The 17,233-nt window shown below is 40.2% G+C and overlaps 1 protein-coding gene across 3 annotated transcripts in view; it reads left to right on the top strand.

Moving 5' to 3' along the window:
• SMURF1 (SMAD specific E3 ubiquitin protein ligase 1) overlaps window positions 1-17,233 on the top strand; it is a 105,304-nt gene that overhangs the window by 76,282 nt on the left and 11,789 nt on the right. For all 3 annotated transcript variants that reach the window (XR_006733189.1, XM_045541336.1, XM_045541337.1), the window contains exons 2-12: window positions 2,271-2,309; window positions 3,466-3,574; window positions 4,708-4,841; window positions 4,992-5,057; window positions 6,307-6,382; window positions 7,359-7,600; window positions 8,088-8,172; window positions 9,477-9,623; window positions 10,701-10,899; window positions 12,438-12,541; window positions 16,902-17,016. Coding sequence is in view for 2 of the 3 variants with exons in the window: in XM_045541336.1 (XP_045397292.1) it covers window positions 2,271-2,309; window positions 3,466-3,574; window positions 4,708-4,841; window positions 4,992-5,057; window positions 6,307-6,382; window positions 7,359-7,600; window positions 8,088-8,172; window positions 9,477-9,623; window positions 10,701-10,899; window positions 12,438-12,541; window positions 16,902-17,016 (1,316 nt within the window). In the remaining variant the exon portion in view is untranslated. The remainder of the gene's footprint in view (window positions 1-2,270; window positions 2,310-3,465; window positions 3,575-4,707; window positions 4,842-4,991; window positions 5,058-6,306; window positions 6,383-7,358; window positions 7,601-8,087; window positions 8,173-9,476; window positions 9,624-10,700; window positions 10,900-12,437; window positions 12,542-16,901; window positions 17,017-17,233) is intronic.

Genomic DNA, 17,233 nt, shown 5'->3' with positions numbered 1-17,233 from the left:
AATAAGCACATGAAAAGATGCTCAAAGCCTTTAGTCATCAGAGAAATGCAAATCAGAACCACAGAGGTATAAAATCACAGAAAATAGGCCGCGCGCGCGCGTGTGGTGGCTCACGCCCGTAATCCTAGCCCTCTGGGAGGCCGAGGCGGGTGGATCGCTCAAGGTCAGGAGTTGGAGACCAGCCTGAGCGAGACCCCGTCTCTACTAAAAATAGAAATAAATTATCTGGCCAACTAAAAATATATATAGAAAAAATTAGCCAGGCATGGTGGCGCATGCCTGTAGTCCCAGCTACTCGGGAGGCTGAGGCAGTAGGATCGCTTGAGCCCAGGAGTTTGAGGTTGCTGTGAGCTAGGCTGACGCCGCGGCACTCACTCTAGCCCAGGCAACAAAGTGAGACTCTGTCTAAAATAAAATAAAATAAAATAAAATAAAATAAAATAAAATAAAATCACAGAAAATAATGAGTATTAATGAGGATGAGGAGAAACTGGAACCCTCATACACCACTAGTGGGAATATAAAATGGTACCAATGCTGTGGAACACAGCCTGGAGGGTCCTCAAAATGTTAAAAGCAACTGATACCTTATGACCCCTTATTTCACTCATAGTTTTATAATGAAAAGAAATAAAATATATGTCTGCACAACAACTTGTTCAGCATTATTCATAATAGCCCCAAAGTAGAAACAACCCAGAAGTTCATCAACTAATGAATGGAAAAAGAAAATGTGGTATATCCATACCATGGAATATTACTTGGTTATAAAAAGGGATAAGCATTGATTCATTCTACAACGTGGATGAATCTTGAAAACATTATGCTAAGTGAAAGAAGCCAGTCATAAAAGACCACATATTACCTGATTCCATTTATATGAAATGTCCAGAATAGGCAAATCCTTAGAAATGGAAAGTAGATTAGTGGTTTCCTGAGACTGGGAAATTTGAGGTTAAATGAGTGACTGCTAATGGGTATGCTATTTCTCTTTGGGATGACAAAAATGTTCTAAAATTGATAGTGATGATAGTTGTCCAACCCCGTGAGTATACTATTAATAAAAACCACTGAGTTGTACACTTTATTTATTTATTTATTTTTTTTTTTGAGACAGAGTCTCACTTTGTTGCCCAGGCTAGAGTGAGTGCCATGGCGTCAGCCTAGCTCACAGCAACCTCAAACTCCTGGGCTCAAGTGATCCTACTGCCTCAGCCTCCCGAGTAGCTGGGACTACAGGCATGTGCCACCATGCCCAGCTAATTTTTTTTGCTATATGTATTTTTAGTTGGCCAGATAATTTCTTTCTATTTTTAGTAGAGACGGGGTCTCACTCAGGCTGGTCTCGAACTCCTGACCTCGAGTGATCCACCCGCCTCAGCCTCCCAGAGGGCTAGGATTACGGGCGTGAGCCACCGCGCCCGGCCTGAGTTGTACACTTTAAATGGGTGAATTGTATGGTACATTATATCTCGATAACAGTGTTATATAAAAAATACTAAGTGCAAGCTTGCAGAACAATATGTATTATGTGAACATAGTTTTATAAAATAAGGTCTTAATAAAACATTATATTCTTAAAAATTAGCAAAATTTTTGAAGCAGTGCAAAAGAAAGTACGTTAGTGTGTTTTCTCTTGACATAGTAACTTTTGTTGTGTAGCAAGCAGGTTTGGTGACAAAATTTCTTAACAGTAATCAATACCACCTTATTAATAAAATAACAACAATAGCATTAATTGCATTCTTTATATATACCAACACTGTGCTAAATTCATAATGTGCATTTTTGTCATTTGTTTTTCACAACACCCTGAGGATGGCCCCATATTTTCTACCACTCTCCCCTGGCTTTCTACAAAGTTTGCATTTATAAAGTATTATTTGTCAGAATATAAAAAATACATAGTTCCTTTTGTTGTTGTTAGCAGTAGCCATAGGGGTATAAATACCCCTAAGGGGTCTCTTTATTTGAATTGGGTTCTATGTGATCCTATGCAGCTTAAGAGTATATTGATAAATCCATCTGTATATGTTTAAGATTCTAAGTTTTCACTAAAGCATTTTGCATTTGTTATAGTTGATCTCCAATTTGAGGAGAAAACGGTTTTAAATAGTCATTGGTTTTTTATTTAATGTGATACTAAATTTGAAAGACAAATCATTGGCAAAGATAATTTTTAGAGTCTTTTTGTCTTCTGTAAATATCGACCAGCTATGTGGAAATCTTATCCATAAATGTTAACCTTAGTAATTTTTATTTGTTTTTAGTATTATGTGCCAAGAACCTCGCAAAGAAAGACTTCTTCAGTAAGTAAACACTCATTTTTGCTCTTAAAATGTTAATGTTATTCATGTATTTCTGAAATTTTAAACATTTAAAAAAATACTAGGTATGTTTTCCTAGAAGTCCCACCCTTTATTGAATGGAAATCCATGGTCGGACAAACTTTATTTCCCAGTTGCTACAACACTGGGACTCCTTAGCTCAAAGGCACAGAATTTAGAAATCATTCCTCAAGCCTGTCTCATGCCCCATTCCAGCCACATCCTGTTTTTTCTGCCCTCCCTCCAACCCCATTAGGAGATTTCTTTCTGCTGGGTGAAGTGTTCTCAGCTCAAATACAAATGGGATTTTTTTTTAATCAAATAGCTGGGTTTGAGTAAAGCTGCTAATCAAATTTTATAAATTAAATCACATTTTTAAAGCTCTGTAATTAAAGGAATTGCAAAAAAAAAAAAAAAAGAGATTCCTTTTGTAAAGGAAAGAAACACTCTTTAACGTAAGAAATTCACCTACTATAAAGTAGGTGTCTGCAGCAGTAAGTTCTTCACACACTTTCTGATCTTTACAAGAATGCTGCACGGCTCTTAAGTGGTACTGTTCACACTTTAAGATAAAGAAACTTAGGCTCTAAGGCTTTCTCCAGACAGCTAGAAGCTCCAGGGGGGGGCTCACACCCAGGTCTGTCTGCAAAACCCTTACACCTTGCCACCTAATCTAATAAACCTGTCTGACTCCAGCATTTAGGGATTTACCAAATTAAGACTTGATGAATAAGATAGGCAAAGATCAGTAAATAAGATTTCTAGGCACTATTTTTTTTTCTAGAAAGTATAAATGCAATTAATTTCTGATACCTTTTCCCCCATTTCATTAGCCCCACTTAGTGATCATCAGAAATGGAAATTTGAATTTAGGCCTAGTTTTATAGTTTCATTTTTTTTTCTATCCTTAAAATCTGAGAGTGGAGGCATACTAAGTTGTCTCTCTTAGAAAGATAAATAGAAATGACTTATTTTGCTGATTGAAACTATCCTTAAATTAGAGAATAAAATGTCCAAGAGTAATCTTCTTTGCCAAATTAGATGATCTTGAAGCTCCCTGTAGCTTGAAAGACTGTGTTCTGTGTCACATTGATAGATCTGTAGTCTCATCTGGGTGTGGCTGTCTTCTCTCCTCTAGGACTCCCTGACCCCTTTGCAAAGATTGTTGTGGACGGGTCTGGGCAGTGCCACTCAACTGACACTGTGAAAAACACATTGGACCCAAAGTGGAACCAGCACTATGATCTGTGAGTTGAACTCTGTAAGCCATTTGGGGAGTGACAGAAAAGTAGGTGTCTAAATTTTAAGAGAAACATTTAAGGAAATAAAAAAGGATTACTATTTATTGATAACAAAAGTAGATGGCCAAATGAATACATATTGCCTAATTTCAGAACTCACATACTTGGAAGTTCTTGTGTTTGGCATTTTAATAGATTTTTATGGTTTGCTTCTGTACCTGTGATCCTCAAACTTTTCAGTCTCCTGGCCGTTTTGGCAGAAAACAGGTCATGGTTCACATCACCTACATGCTACTGTTTTTCAGTAAAACCCTAAGCCTATTGGTAGTTTTTACCTAAAAAATGCATTATTATGGTTACATATTTCTGTTGACCTAGGATTTTTGCTTTTTAGTACAAATACACTTTCTGCAAGAGAAAATATAGTTCTGCATGATCGAATTATATAATTCATCAGACAATTTCTTATATTCCTTCAAAACATGGACTATATGTTGAAAACTATGTTACGTGTACCTGCGTTTCCATATTCCTGCTAAGAAATGTTCATGAAAGTAACCAAAAGATGATTATTATTTTTTTAATTAACACAAATTGTACTGTATTGGGTGGGGTTTCAGTAGTTATATTTGAAGACTCAGTCTCAGTTACACTGAGGTTCTATATGTGGCTTGGAATGCGGTTGTCAGTTTTTGTCCTGAAAGTTCCCCTCTCTCTATGATTGACTTGCACTAAGAATAAGTGGGGGTTTAATGACTTGGTATCTTTTTGAATACTTTGAATGGATCTAAGGGTTTATAAGTAGTCCCTTGTTGCAAACTACTGTCCTATATTAAGCTTAATTGCTGGGAAGTTATGAATCATGTCATTATCCTATGGAACTATTAAAATATAGTAAATCTCTGTTATGAGATTATTATTATCACGTGGTTATCTACATTTGCTCTTTATGTAACTGGTTGTAGTTCTTTTTCCCAGGCCATTGAAATGAGCAGATGTATATTTATTGAATGCCTGTTACACGTGGAATATAGAGCCAACATCATTTTGTAAGGCTTCTTAAGTCAATCAGATAAAATCTCAATGAGGTATCATAACTCAGAAATACCATTGCAAACGAGTTTGCACGTTCTTTCCAGATATGTTGGGAAAACTGATTCTATAACCATCAGTGTGTGGAACCACAAGAAAATTCACAAGAAACAGGGAGCTGGCTTCCTAGGCTGCGTGCGGCTGCTCTCCAACGCCATCAGCAGATTAAAAGATACCGGATGTAAGGCCCAAACGTTTTTCTGCCTTTTAATGCAACCGAAGAAAGCTTATGAGGCATCATTTTTTTTTTTTTTAAATGCTGAATACAGAATTCCTGCCTTCCTCCCTAGTTAACGTTCTTTGGGTTAAGTTTTGAATTGTTTGTTTGCAGACCAGCGTTTGGATCTATGCAAACTAAATCCCTCAGATACTGATGCAGTTCGTGGCCAAATAGTGGGTAAGAACTTTCTCATCTGTATAAAGAGATGCTTTTACAGAACTTAACATTCAACTCTTCATCGCTGAGAAAACACATGGGCACTGAGAGTGCTGACGTACTTCAGAGGACAAAACCACATGCGGGGGCCATCTCTTCAGCACTAAAAATTTTTGTCTTGTGTGGTTTTTATTATTTTATTTAATTCCCTTCATTTGGTCATTTAAAGTTGAGTTAAAATGACTCTGGTACAGAAAGACTTAAGGTTATAATTTTAAATGTAATTATAATTATCACATTAATGGGCAATGAATTTGTCATTATATTATCCAAGGGTAGATGATAAGAATGGTGGCCACATATGCAAGAATTGGGAAATAGTTTCTTCTGGAAAATCTATCATATATGTAAAAAGCAAAGATGATTTGTAAAGAATTCATGTAACATGGCTTGTAGAGACAGTGGATTACAGTATTTAGAATGAAAAATTAAAATATGGTAATGTTACAAAGTGTTGGTTAGAGGCAATCCATTGGAAGTGATTTATCTGTTAAATAACTATTATCCACTCATTTTTATTAGTATTTTAGAGTAACTCAAATGTCAACTGTAAGCATTGCAAGGAATCAAAGAACACTGTGTCTCTGCAGCACGCTGGAATGATTTTATGATTCCTAATCTTTTAGCTATTGTCTTATGTAGACTCAACCCGAGGTAAATGAACAGTGGGTATTCATCCTGAAAGCTGTCATCATGAGCAAGTTCTCACTTAATGCTTTCCCATTTGTGATTTCTTCTTTTCTTCGTGGAGGGTTGTGCCAGGGGAAAAAACAAAAAAACTGACAACAACTTTATAAATGTCTTATTCACAATAGAGATAGATAATAAATATTTAGATTCATCTAGACTTTGCAGATACTGAAAGTGCTGTCTGTGTCTTATGAAGCCTAAGTCGAAATCTTCTTAAAAAATAAGGTACCTTAGAGGGGCTGAATGTTGCATTGTTGTTTTTATGGAGACCGTGAGAAAACAGCAGCCTTTTCTGCTCCTCGTTTACAAGGAGTATTGCAGTTGGCACGTGGTGGTATACGCAGCCACTGGGTAAGAGGCTTCACACTTGAAGGCATAGGCGTATATGTGTGTATGTACATACATAGGCCTCTTCATTTCTTAGGATACTGTACACAAATTATAAATTTGCAATGGCTCGCTGTATTACAATTGTGTAAAACACCACTGGATTTTAACGCAAGCCATTCTTCTGTTTTAGTCAGTTTACAGACGAGAGACAGGATAGGCAGCGGGGGCCCGGTGGTGGACTGCAGAGGACTCTTAGACAATGAAGGGTACGTATCCCCTTGTGGTGCGCCGGGTCCCTGCCACCTTAGCCTCGGGCCACTGCGGCTGGGCAGTGGGTTCCAGGGCTTCATTGTGCTAGTCTCTCAGTCCTATGTAGAGATTTTGTAATTTTCAGTTTAAGAGATTTTTTAAAAAGTATTTGCTTATAAGGGAAAATAGTATGTTAAGGTAAATTGTCTTCAGAATTGCTCAGGGGTGAAGAGTGATGTTTAAAAAGTACTTACTTAAAGGCATTGTAGTATTTTATGTAACCAATAGTTCCATTATAGAGTAAAATAGCAAGGAAAATGGAGTGTTCAGATTTGATTTTTTTTTCTTTTTGAGACAGAGTCTTGCTTTGTTGCCCAGGCTAGAGTGAGTGCTATGGCGTCAGCCTAGCTCACAGCAACCTCTAACTCCTGGGCTTAAGCGATCCTACTGCCTCAGCCTCCCGAGTAGCTGGGACTACAGGCATGCATCACCATGCCCAGCTAATTTTTTATATATATATATATATATATATTTAGTTGGCCAGATAATTTCTTTCTATTTTTAGTAGAGATGGGGTCTCACTCTTGCTCAGGCTGGTCTCGAACTCCTGACCTTGAGCGATCCGCCTGCCTCGGCCTCCCATAGTGCTGGGATTACAGGCGTGAGCCACCGCGCCCGGCCCAGATTTGGTTGTAAATCAAGAAAAATGAAAGCTCATTTCATGAGCTCCTTGTAGTGCAGGGCTGGTTTTTCCAGTCATTCTGCTCTACCCTGGGGTGGCCTTGTGACGCTCTAAGTATGGCTCCCCTTGGCCGCCTCTTCCTCTTGAAAGAGTCTGTCTCTCTCTTTGAATGGGACATGCTGAATTTTACAAAGCCAAGCCCTTGGAACACTCTCAATTGTTGAAAGGAAGCAAAGTGAGCATGTGCCCCGTCCCCTGGGAGCCTGAGCGCGGCCGGCGTTGCCATGCCTACCTGCCCTTCTCCCTCTCAGAACCGTGTATGAAGACTCGGGGCCTGGGAGGCCGCTCAGCTGCTTCATGGAGGAGCCAGCCCCTTACACAGACAGTACCGGTGCTGCCGCTGGAGGAGGGAACTGCAGGTTCGCGGAGTCCCCAAGTCAAGATCAAAGACTTCAGGCGCAGCGACTTCGAAATCCTGAAGTGCGAGGTTCACTGCAGACACCTCAGAACCGACCACACGGCCACCAGTCACCGGAGCTGCCTGAAGGCTATGGTGAGAGAATTCACCCTGCCGTGGCCGTGTCAGCTGCACTGTTTCAGAGACCTTTCGGTTTTAAACCCTTTCTTAGTTACTTGCACGTGCCATCAACGCTGATGGGCGCATGGCTGTGCCATTCGATGGTTTGACGGTGTAAAGACAACTGGAAAAAGATGGTGATAAATCTTGCTGGTCATGAATTTTCAGCAAGTGCTCCCATCTCCCAGTTTAGAAATCACATGAAAATTTTAGGCAAATGAATACCAAACAGCACCACAATGCCACGCAGGCTAGAGGAGGGTCTTTGTAGCGCTCTGGAAAGGACAGCGTGGGGTGCGAGTGAGACAGGGTCATTTGACAACCTTGGAGAGAAGAACCAGAATGACAGGGGAGTGTGATTCGGATATGGCAGATAATACCAGAAGTAAGAGCCTGGAGAATTGGTTGCAAACTCTCCTAGGAAATGAATATATCTAATTGTATCCCCTCATTTCTTGTGCAGAACAAAGAACCACAGTACAGGGGCAAGTTTACTTTTTGCACACACAGACTGGAGTCAGCACGTGGCACGACCCCAGGATACCCAGGTAGGTTTCCTACAGTGCTCACCATCAAAGCTTTTTCCAGCAGTTGACTTGAAAAGCCAGTACCCTTCAAGATGTGTTGCTCGCATTTTAAACTAAAAATATTGATGAATGAAATGATATGATGTCTGAGATTCACTTCAGATAAGTTGGGGTGGGAGGTGAATATAGGGATATGTTTGAAACAAGCTTGACCGGGAGTTGATAATTATTGAAGTTGGTTACTTGGCAATTCGTTACGGTCTCTCTCTAGTTTTTTATATGCTTAAAATTTTCCATAATAAAAAGTTAAAAAGGAAATATAAAGACTCTATTACCCTTTCTCTCTTCTACTTTACTGTCCCTATTGCCTCAGTCCCTTGGGGACCATTCCTGGGGGAGATGAAGCTTTTCTATACGAATTCCTTCTACAAGGCCATACATCCGAGCCCAGGTCAGAGAGACCCCCACCCCACCCTGTAATGGAGTTAAGTTTCTTTTTTGCTTTGCTTTGCTTTTTTCTTTTAGAATAGCATTACTACCTAATAAGATTTTTAGTAATGCTCATTTCCTTTTGATTCATAATTTGTTTCATCTGAGAATAAGCTTCCTGTCTTTGATTTTCCAAGTCTATGTTGAATTTATGATTCATTATCTGTAATTAGAATGGAACTATTACCTGCAAATGAATGAGGTGTCTCTTTAGTACCCACTGTAAGAAATGACAGGCTTTTGTGTTAATTAGAAAAGCAGGTTGGTCAGTAATGCTGTGCTCCCATCTGAATGTGGGTTGTATTGAAATAATTCATCAAGAGCTTAGAATGTAAAATACTTGCTTAACAAAAGCCAACTTGAAAATGAGGATGCCTCATCCTGGTGCAACTGTTTAGAATTGGCAAGTTTCAAATGCATTTTAATACATCCCCCTCAGCCTTGCAAAACTTGGTGCTGTCTGGGAGCTTTTCAATGAAGACACCTTTCTGACCTTGAGCATTTAACTTAACTTGTGGATTCAGACAGTTTTCCGGCAGCACTAAGATACTTCCTACGATTTGGGCCCTCTTACCTGGTGTTCCCTAGGTAGACCCTGTTTCTTATCAGGGTTATAAGCTCTGAAAGTTCCATTTTTACCTGTCAGATGTTGCTGCTGTTTGCAGCAGAGAGGCCTGGACTGTGTGGGGGTTTGGCGTAAGTAGCGTCATGGCTGACCATGTTGGCAGAACGGGGACTCTTTGATAAGGAACCTCTCTGGTTCCTGTTGCTGAAGTTTGGGTCTTATTCCTCCATACTAAGCTGGACAAACCTCTCTATATCTTCCATTTTGGTAGAGACCTTAACAGTGTGAATTGTGATGAACTCGGACCACTGCCACCAGGCTGGGAAGTCAGAAGCACAGTTTCTGGGAGAATATATTTTGTAGATCATAATAACCGAACTACCCAGTTTACAGACCCAAGGTTACACCACATCATGAAGTAAGCTTTAAAAAATTTTTTTGTTGACCTCTTTCATTTATAATTGAATGTTTTTTTGTGCTAATATTTTTCTTATCTACTGCATTATTTGTTGAATAATAAGCATGAGCAAAATAATAAATACGTTGTGGACAATTGCGTATTTTCAACTCTTAAATTAGCCATGAAGAGTACTGAAGCCACAGGTTGTCACCACCTTTTTCTTACCTACAGCCTAAATAAATTTCACCGAGATGATGGGATTAGGCAGCTTCTCATTAAGGAAGTTTCTGCAGGCAGCACTATAATGACACGCGTGGCCCTTAGATTGAGAAGTAGAGCAGTGCGGTTTTTCCCTGGCGCCGGCGCGCTCTGGAAGGGCAAGCCACAGGGGAGACTGCTGCCTGCCGGAGCCCTTCCCTGTGCCTGTGGTTCCTGGGTAACTTGGGACTGGGAATCGCCTTGGATCCCATACTCAGTATTCTAGGTTTGTTGTGTTCTCAGAACAAAACATCCCACACAGCTCTTGTAACCAACAGTTCTGTGTCACATTAATGGCAAAACTTGAGCAAATGCCACTTTGACACCTACTAGTCTTAGTCCTCTTATTTTACTGAAATTTGGCTTCTAATGGGTGGACTTAGAAATCTCTTGGTGACAAAAATGAGGGATGGTTATCATCATATGCCACTCAAGCTGTTTGCTCTTGTGCATGGTGCCTCCCCTCCGCTGTTACCTCCTTTTTAACTTTCCCCATGGACTCCATTGCCTTCTGTTAAGGTGCATCAGTCAGTCTCGTGGGTATGTGATAGGTGCATGATAAATGACAGCAATTCCTCTTTGTAGTAAGACCGTACGAGATAAGTGGTTGCTTGGAATTGGGGTATCTCCTTTACTGGACCCTAGACCTGTATTTAGGCTAATGGTGGCCATCAGCATTTTCCCGCAGCTAGGTACATATTTGTGTCATCAGGGAAACAAATTCTACCCGACGTTGTGTGCAGTGAACTGTCCCCAGTCCCTGCTGTGTGGGGGCATTGCTCACAGCTGTCTCAGCAGTGGCTTCTGGAATGACTTTCTGCTTCTCTTCTTCTCAAGTCACCAGTGCCAACTCAAGGAGCCCAGCCAGCCGCTGCCCCTGCCCAGCGAGGGCTCTCTGGAAGACGAGGAGCTTCCTGCCCAGAGATATGAACGAGATTTAGTCCAGAAGTTAAAGGTCCTCAGACATGAACTGTCACTTCAGCAGCCCCAAGCTGGGCATTGCCGCATCGAAGTATCCAGAGAAGAAATCTTTGAGGTATAGAATTCAGTGCCTCTGACAGTCAGTCCTGTTAAGAAACAAGTGAGGCGGTTCAGCCAGAGGCATGGCTTCCTGAGAAACTCCTTTGCTTAAAGGGAGCTGCTCCAAGTGAAATGCCCTGTGGGGGATTTCTGAATTTCACTGAGCTCTCCTTTCTGTTTGGCATTTCAAGTATTGATCTCATTACTAAGCAAAATGCAGGGTTTATCAGGACCAAAGCCTGGGGAGAGAGAGGGAACTGTATTCCCTTCTATGGTAAAAGTTTCAAAACTAGATAGCTTCTGAGACGAGAACCTAGAGGTTTGCACAGAAACTGGTACTAAATAATAGTGGGAGTCCCCTTACCTGCATCGCACAGGTTACATCTTCCTGCAGCCTGCACCTTTCCCTCTGAACAAGTCAGTCCCCTCCTGTCTCTTGGCATGGACTGTGACCAGGTGGCATGTCTCAGAGCAGCAGAGTGGCCCGAGGCCACCCTGCCGTTCCCTGGGGGAGCGGCAGGAGCTGGTGGCTCCAGGAAGGGCTCTGCCTTTACGCTGCTCCCCTGTCGGAGCAGGTCCCTAAGCAGACGGGGCCCTTGGCTTAAGAAACATGATCATAAGGTAAAACCTCTGCTGTGTTTGGGCTAAATCCTGCTCTCCATTGTGGAGACTTTGGCAGAAATGATCAAGTGAGATGGGGCAAGAAGTGAGCACAAATTCCCGCTGGCCTATGGCCTCAGAGGGCCACACGCTGTCCCCCCAGCGAGGGCTGGGCCTGAGTGTTGGATGCGTGGATCAGCTGCCATGCCCAGTTTTGCCCACTGAGCAGTCTGTACTGGCTGCCCCGGATAGAAGAGAGCTGAATTATTGACATCTTGCTGCGGATCATTTCCCCTTTCCCCTTGGGATGCTAGAGTTTGAACTACATTAAATTTAAAGGCTGAAAAATTTCTTAAGTGCATTATCACAGAAAACATCTACAGACATTTAGCTTACTTCCACTTAAAATGCTGAATCTAAGGGAATATTAGGCTGACCACATGTTTTCCATGCTCTGGGTAAGCCACTTTATGTCTGTCTTAAACTTTTTTTGCTTTTTGACTCAGTGAGAAATTGTGTGTCATTTTTCACTTAGATGTAAAAACAGGCTCAGAATTCTTTAACCTTCAGACTCTAATGACATCTTCATTTTGGTCAAACTACATGAACTGTTTATAGGGTGCACTGAAATTATTTTGTATAGAGAAAATCAACTCCAGTGAGGAGATTCGTCCTTAAGTCCTTAGTGATTGTACTGAAGACAGATGTGTTTTGTGTAAGTGTAGTGTTACCTGGCACTGTGTGTGCCTCTGAGGGAGAAACTGGGGGAGGAAAGATGATGGAATATACTAGATACAGCAGCCAAACAAACATTAAGAATGGGAACCAGATAAAACTCGCATGGGGATGAGTGCTTAGTTTTAATCAGACTCCATTACCAATAACCTTTAAACTGTTTATACCTTGAAGAATAAGAAATGTTCTTCTCTCTGAAACTATAATTTTGATACGTAGGAGTCTTATCGTCAGATAATGAAGATGCGACCAAAAGACTTGAAAAAACGACTAATGGTGAAATTCCGAGGAGAAGAAGGTTTGGATTATGGTGGCGTGGCCAGGTGAGGTGCTAATTTATTCAGCCTCTCTGCTGTGTGGATTTCAGCATAACCGTAATAGTCTGCTCCAAGAGAAAAGTCATCACTGAGCACACCTGGGCAGGGCCCGTGCTGGCGTCACCTTGGAGTAGTCAGGGCTCATGTGCAGGCTCCAGCCAGCTTTCCGAGCATAGGGATTCCTGAGCATGTGCTCACGTCTTCCCACAACCTCTTAGAATGTACGTGATCGCCACCGTTAACTGACTCCTTGTAAAGCTGGAGTTAGACTTTTACGCTTACCCCCTTCTTCATTTAGCACATGAAGGACTTGCCCCTGAAATTAATCTGACATGAATATGGGCGGTGGCCTTCCTTTTCTCCTTGGAGGATTTTCTGCAGGGAAGTGGGCAGCAGGGTGGGAGGGCATGTAAATTGCACTTGTGTCAAAGGAATTTTGTAAAATAAAATTTTGAAATTTTGGTCAAAATAATTGTGATATAAAAAGCAGAATAGAATACAATAATGAAAAGCTACTATTTCTTATCCTGCCTTTTTTCACCTTTGAGACAACTGTATCTTTTCTAGATGTTTCTTCTAATAGGTATCTTTATATCACTCAATTGATCGAGTTCAGATTGTTATCTCATGATTTAGTGATTTATGGTCATAGACCCAAGATAGACTGGCTCTAATTAATACTCTCTCCTCCAGTTTAGTAATAGCAATGTTCTGTTGTTTGTAACTATGTAATGTGCTTTCACCTTTATTTTTTGATTTGTCAACTAGAGATATCATCTCTTGACCTCATTTTCATAAAAAAAGGATATTAAATACTTGTAACTTTCTCTTCAGCATTCCTTCTACCTCTTAAAATCTGTCATCTGTAATGTTACTTTTATGTTGCAAAGATTGAAGATTTACATTTTGTTCTGTAAGCAAAATTAAATCTGTCTCCTGAGCTTCTCTACCTATTATTTGTAAGGGTTGAAAACCAACACATTGTTTATATTATCATGACAATGAAAATACTGTTCACTAAGGGGTAAAATAGTATTCTATAATTTATCTTTTTGAAAATTTTAATTTTTCCAAGAATTTCTTCTTCTTTTAAAATCTAGGCTTTATTGTCTTTATTATCCCCTTAAACTTCAAAGTCCTCCAGGACAATGTTACACGTTATGTCTTTGGACATATCCCCCCACATGCATCCATCTTGGAGCCACTGCCCAGTCTGATGACGATGCTCTAGCTCTTGTGCACCTGGCTGTCATGAGACATCTCTGCTTTTCTGGGTTAGGTCCGTTGCTTGGGGATCCCATAGCTTCCTCTTTCTTGCTCACTCCCTTGTGTCACTGTCACCCCCTGATGGGGTGTGTGGTGAGATGTTGCACTTTCTTGTCTGCATCTCCCAACCAACTCAAACTGCACATGGTCAGGAACTTTGTCTGGTTCACAGCTAAATCCCGAGTTCCTAGAACAGCACCTAGCACATAGTGAGCACTCGGCTCCATAAATATGTACTGAGTGAATGAATTTTACTTTTCAATGATTTCTTCTCCTCCGTTTCCTTTCTTTGGTCTTTCTGAAACACCTGTTGCTCAGCCGTTGGATTCCCTGGATTGATCCTCTATGTTGCTCATCTTTTTCTTTTATTTCCTATCTCTGCTTTTTTCTCCTGCTTTCTGGGAGATTTCTTCGACTTGTCTTCCATCGCTTCCAATTTTTTAGTCTTATTTTTTAAATCACCATAACCTACTGACTTATTGATTCCATTGTAATAAAATATAAAATGAAAGAATTTAATGTATCTATCACATGAGTGAACTTTCTTACAGAAGAGTATCCCTGTAATTTATATGCCCCTGTGAGAATTGTGTTTATTCATTAACCATGAAATACTGAGATACTCTACCATGTACTGGCTACAACAGTGAGCAAAATGGTATGTTCTCTCCTCCCGCCCCCATGCAAAGGAGTTCTCAGTCTGATGAGGTGCAGGCATCAATCAAAGAATTATGCAAGTAAATATAAAACTATAACTCTTGTGGTTGCCACAAAGGAGGGCCCACGTTTCCATGAGGACTGTAATAGTGGCCCCATGTTGGGAAGTCAGGATAGGAGAGACTGACACTGCACCATTTAGAAAACACAGAGTCTCAGCCCTACGGCAGTTATGCCAACTTTCTTCCTTGATCTTCTCAACTTTGATTCTAGAAACCATCTTTTTTTTTTTTTTTTTTTTTTTTGGTAAAATGTAACTTATTTGCCCTTGACAATACTAAATCTGTTTCCTGGCAAGAGGTTTAGGCTTTCTGTCCTCTGTTTTCATGTCAGAATTTTCCTACTTACTCATTCATGTTTGTTTATTCTAACAATTCAAATCAAAACTACTTCTATGTTCTTGTCTATGATTTTCTTTTATAGATTCAAGATGTCTCAAGAGTTCAGTACCTCAAACTGTTTCAGTTTACTTGCATTGCTGGTATTATATATTCCCGGGCATGCATGTGAATAACACAGTTTGGTTTGGTAGAAGTGATATTCCTTCTGCATTTTCTGTAGTTCTCCAATCGTCCACGTGGAGATGTCTTTGTGGAGCTCCCTTGATTAACATGGTGCTGGAGTGGAAAGAGCTTTTTCACCTCCAGTTTGGTCTTGCATTGTTATTTCACCCCTCAGAGTCTTCCTTGTGGCTAAATGGGATCACACCTATCTCAAGAGTGCAGAGAGATTTCAATTATACATATATCATACACATGCACGTATGCCTTCATTATCTGGTCTGTGAGAGTCAGGCTACACCTATTTTCCCTGTGTTTGGCCCTGAAGCCATTCCTGCAGCGCCCCTCTCTCTCTCTCTGTCTCTCTCTCTCTCTCCCTCCCTCCCCTATAGTTAGCTCTTCCCTTACCACTTCCACAATGGACCTAATTGTATCTTTACCTTGTCTATGGCTCAGTTGGAATGTTTGCTTGTATTTTAATCACTTCCTGTCTAGACAATTGTGGGTCCTTGGCTTTTTCAAAGATTCTTATCAAATCTCAACTCCAAAAGTTATGGTGAATAAAAGCTAACCAAATGTTGTTTTTCTGGTAAACAGACTTTATAAAATCCAGAGTCTCATCTCTTCTGGCAGTTCCTTTCTGTGCTTTTGAGTGTGATACATAACTGTTTTGGTCTGAGCATTTTCTGTGTATTCTCACAATTTTCTTGGACAGATTATTTGCATTTGAGCTTATCCTTCCCTATTCTGTCTCACTTCTGTGACTTTTCAGTTTGAAAGAGTTAAGAATTTGTAGAATAAAATTTGGAGCTGCTGTCTTAATGAGATTTATGCATTTGAAACGAGTTTTGAGTAGAAAGAGTAAAAGGTTATTTGTAGAACTGCACAGGTGTTTGGATAAGGGTCCTCTCTATACCTGGGCTTATCACAACCTGACCATAGCAACTGAATCAGACGATTTCTATTTAAAGTACTTTTTTTGTTGGACTAGTTTTGATTTTGGATTTTTTAAAAATAATAAAATTAAAGGAATTCAGAAAATAATATAACTTATACTTACATACTCCATCCAGATTTTAAAACTGAGAGTTAATATTTTTAAGATTTAAACTGTGAAGTTATCAAAAGTGATAACTGTTTATGGTAAAAAAAAAAACAACAATAAGAATTTGACAGAAAATTATGAAGGGCAAAAGTCATTCTGTTTTTGGGGGGGGGCAGGATCTTGCTCTGTTGCCCCAAAAGTCATTCTTAAATAACCACTCTTCTACCTCCCTAGACTTTGAAATGTTTTCTTTTTGTTTGAAACATTTAAAACTTAAAATTTAAAAATGAAAATTTAAATTTAGAAACTAGAAATTAGCAAAAGAAAAATGAAAATGACCCAGAATCCTAATATTCAAGTTATCTACTGTTAAAGTAGGATGAAACCACTTTTTAATTGCACTTTTGCCAGTTAATACCACATCATTACCATCATCCCCTGAGATTTTGATCATGGCATCCGAATCATCCAATCTAGATCTTTGCGAAGTATCAGGGAAAACCTCAGGAGAGGTGCAGGGAAACTGAGAAGTGAACTGCAGAGAACACTGCCTTCCATGGTCACGCTAATTCTGGTTGACCACAGTTGGGTCTCAGCTGCAGATGTGTCGCTGGAGTTGTGGTCATGCTGTAGTGAGATTTGTGAGTTGCTTCTGGGTGCTCTTCCGGACTGTGCAATTCATTAAACTTGTTTCTCAACCTGTGCAATGCATCCTCAGACCAGGTGCCCTGACCAATTGCTCATCTCACTTTATACTAGTTTGGCCTTCAAAAGCATAATGAATCAGTGCTGTTAAGATCTAGAACTAGAAATCTTAGCACATTCTTTTTCTTCCTAGGGAGTGGCTTTATTTGCTGTGCCATGAGATGTTGAATCCGTATTATGGACTCTTCCAGTATTCTACGGACAATATTTACATGTTGCAGATCAATCCAGATTCTTCAATCAACCCGGTAAGTATGAACGAATAGAGGTAGGGGATTTAGTTGGAGAGTTTTTAAGATGGATTTTCAGTTTTAGTCCCAATTCTTGGTTTATTCATTGTAGACTTAAAGACAATGGTAAGTAAAACATTGAAAGGTAGAGTGAGGACGGAGTGAAGATGGAGGATTTCCATCCTGCATGTCAGTGTCAGGGTCATTGGGGATGTTGTTTCAAAGGAGGATAAGG

The sequence above is a fragment of the Lemur catta genome, chromosome 2, assembly GCF_020740605.2.
Source record: "Lemur catta isolate mLemCat1 chromosome 2, mLemCat1.pri, whole genome shotgun sequence".
NCBI lineage: Eukaryota > Metazoa > Chordata > Mammalia > Primates > Lemuridae > Lemur > Lemur catta.
The sequence above is the reverse complement of the archived record's forward strand: the minus strand, read 5'-3'. Positions and strand labels throughout refer to the sequence as shown.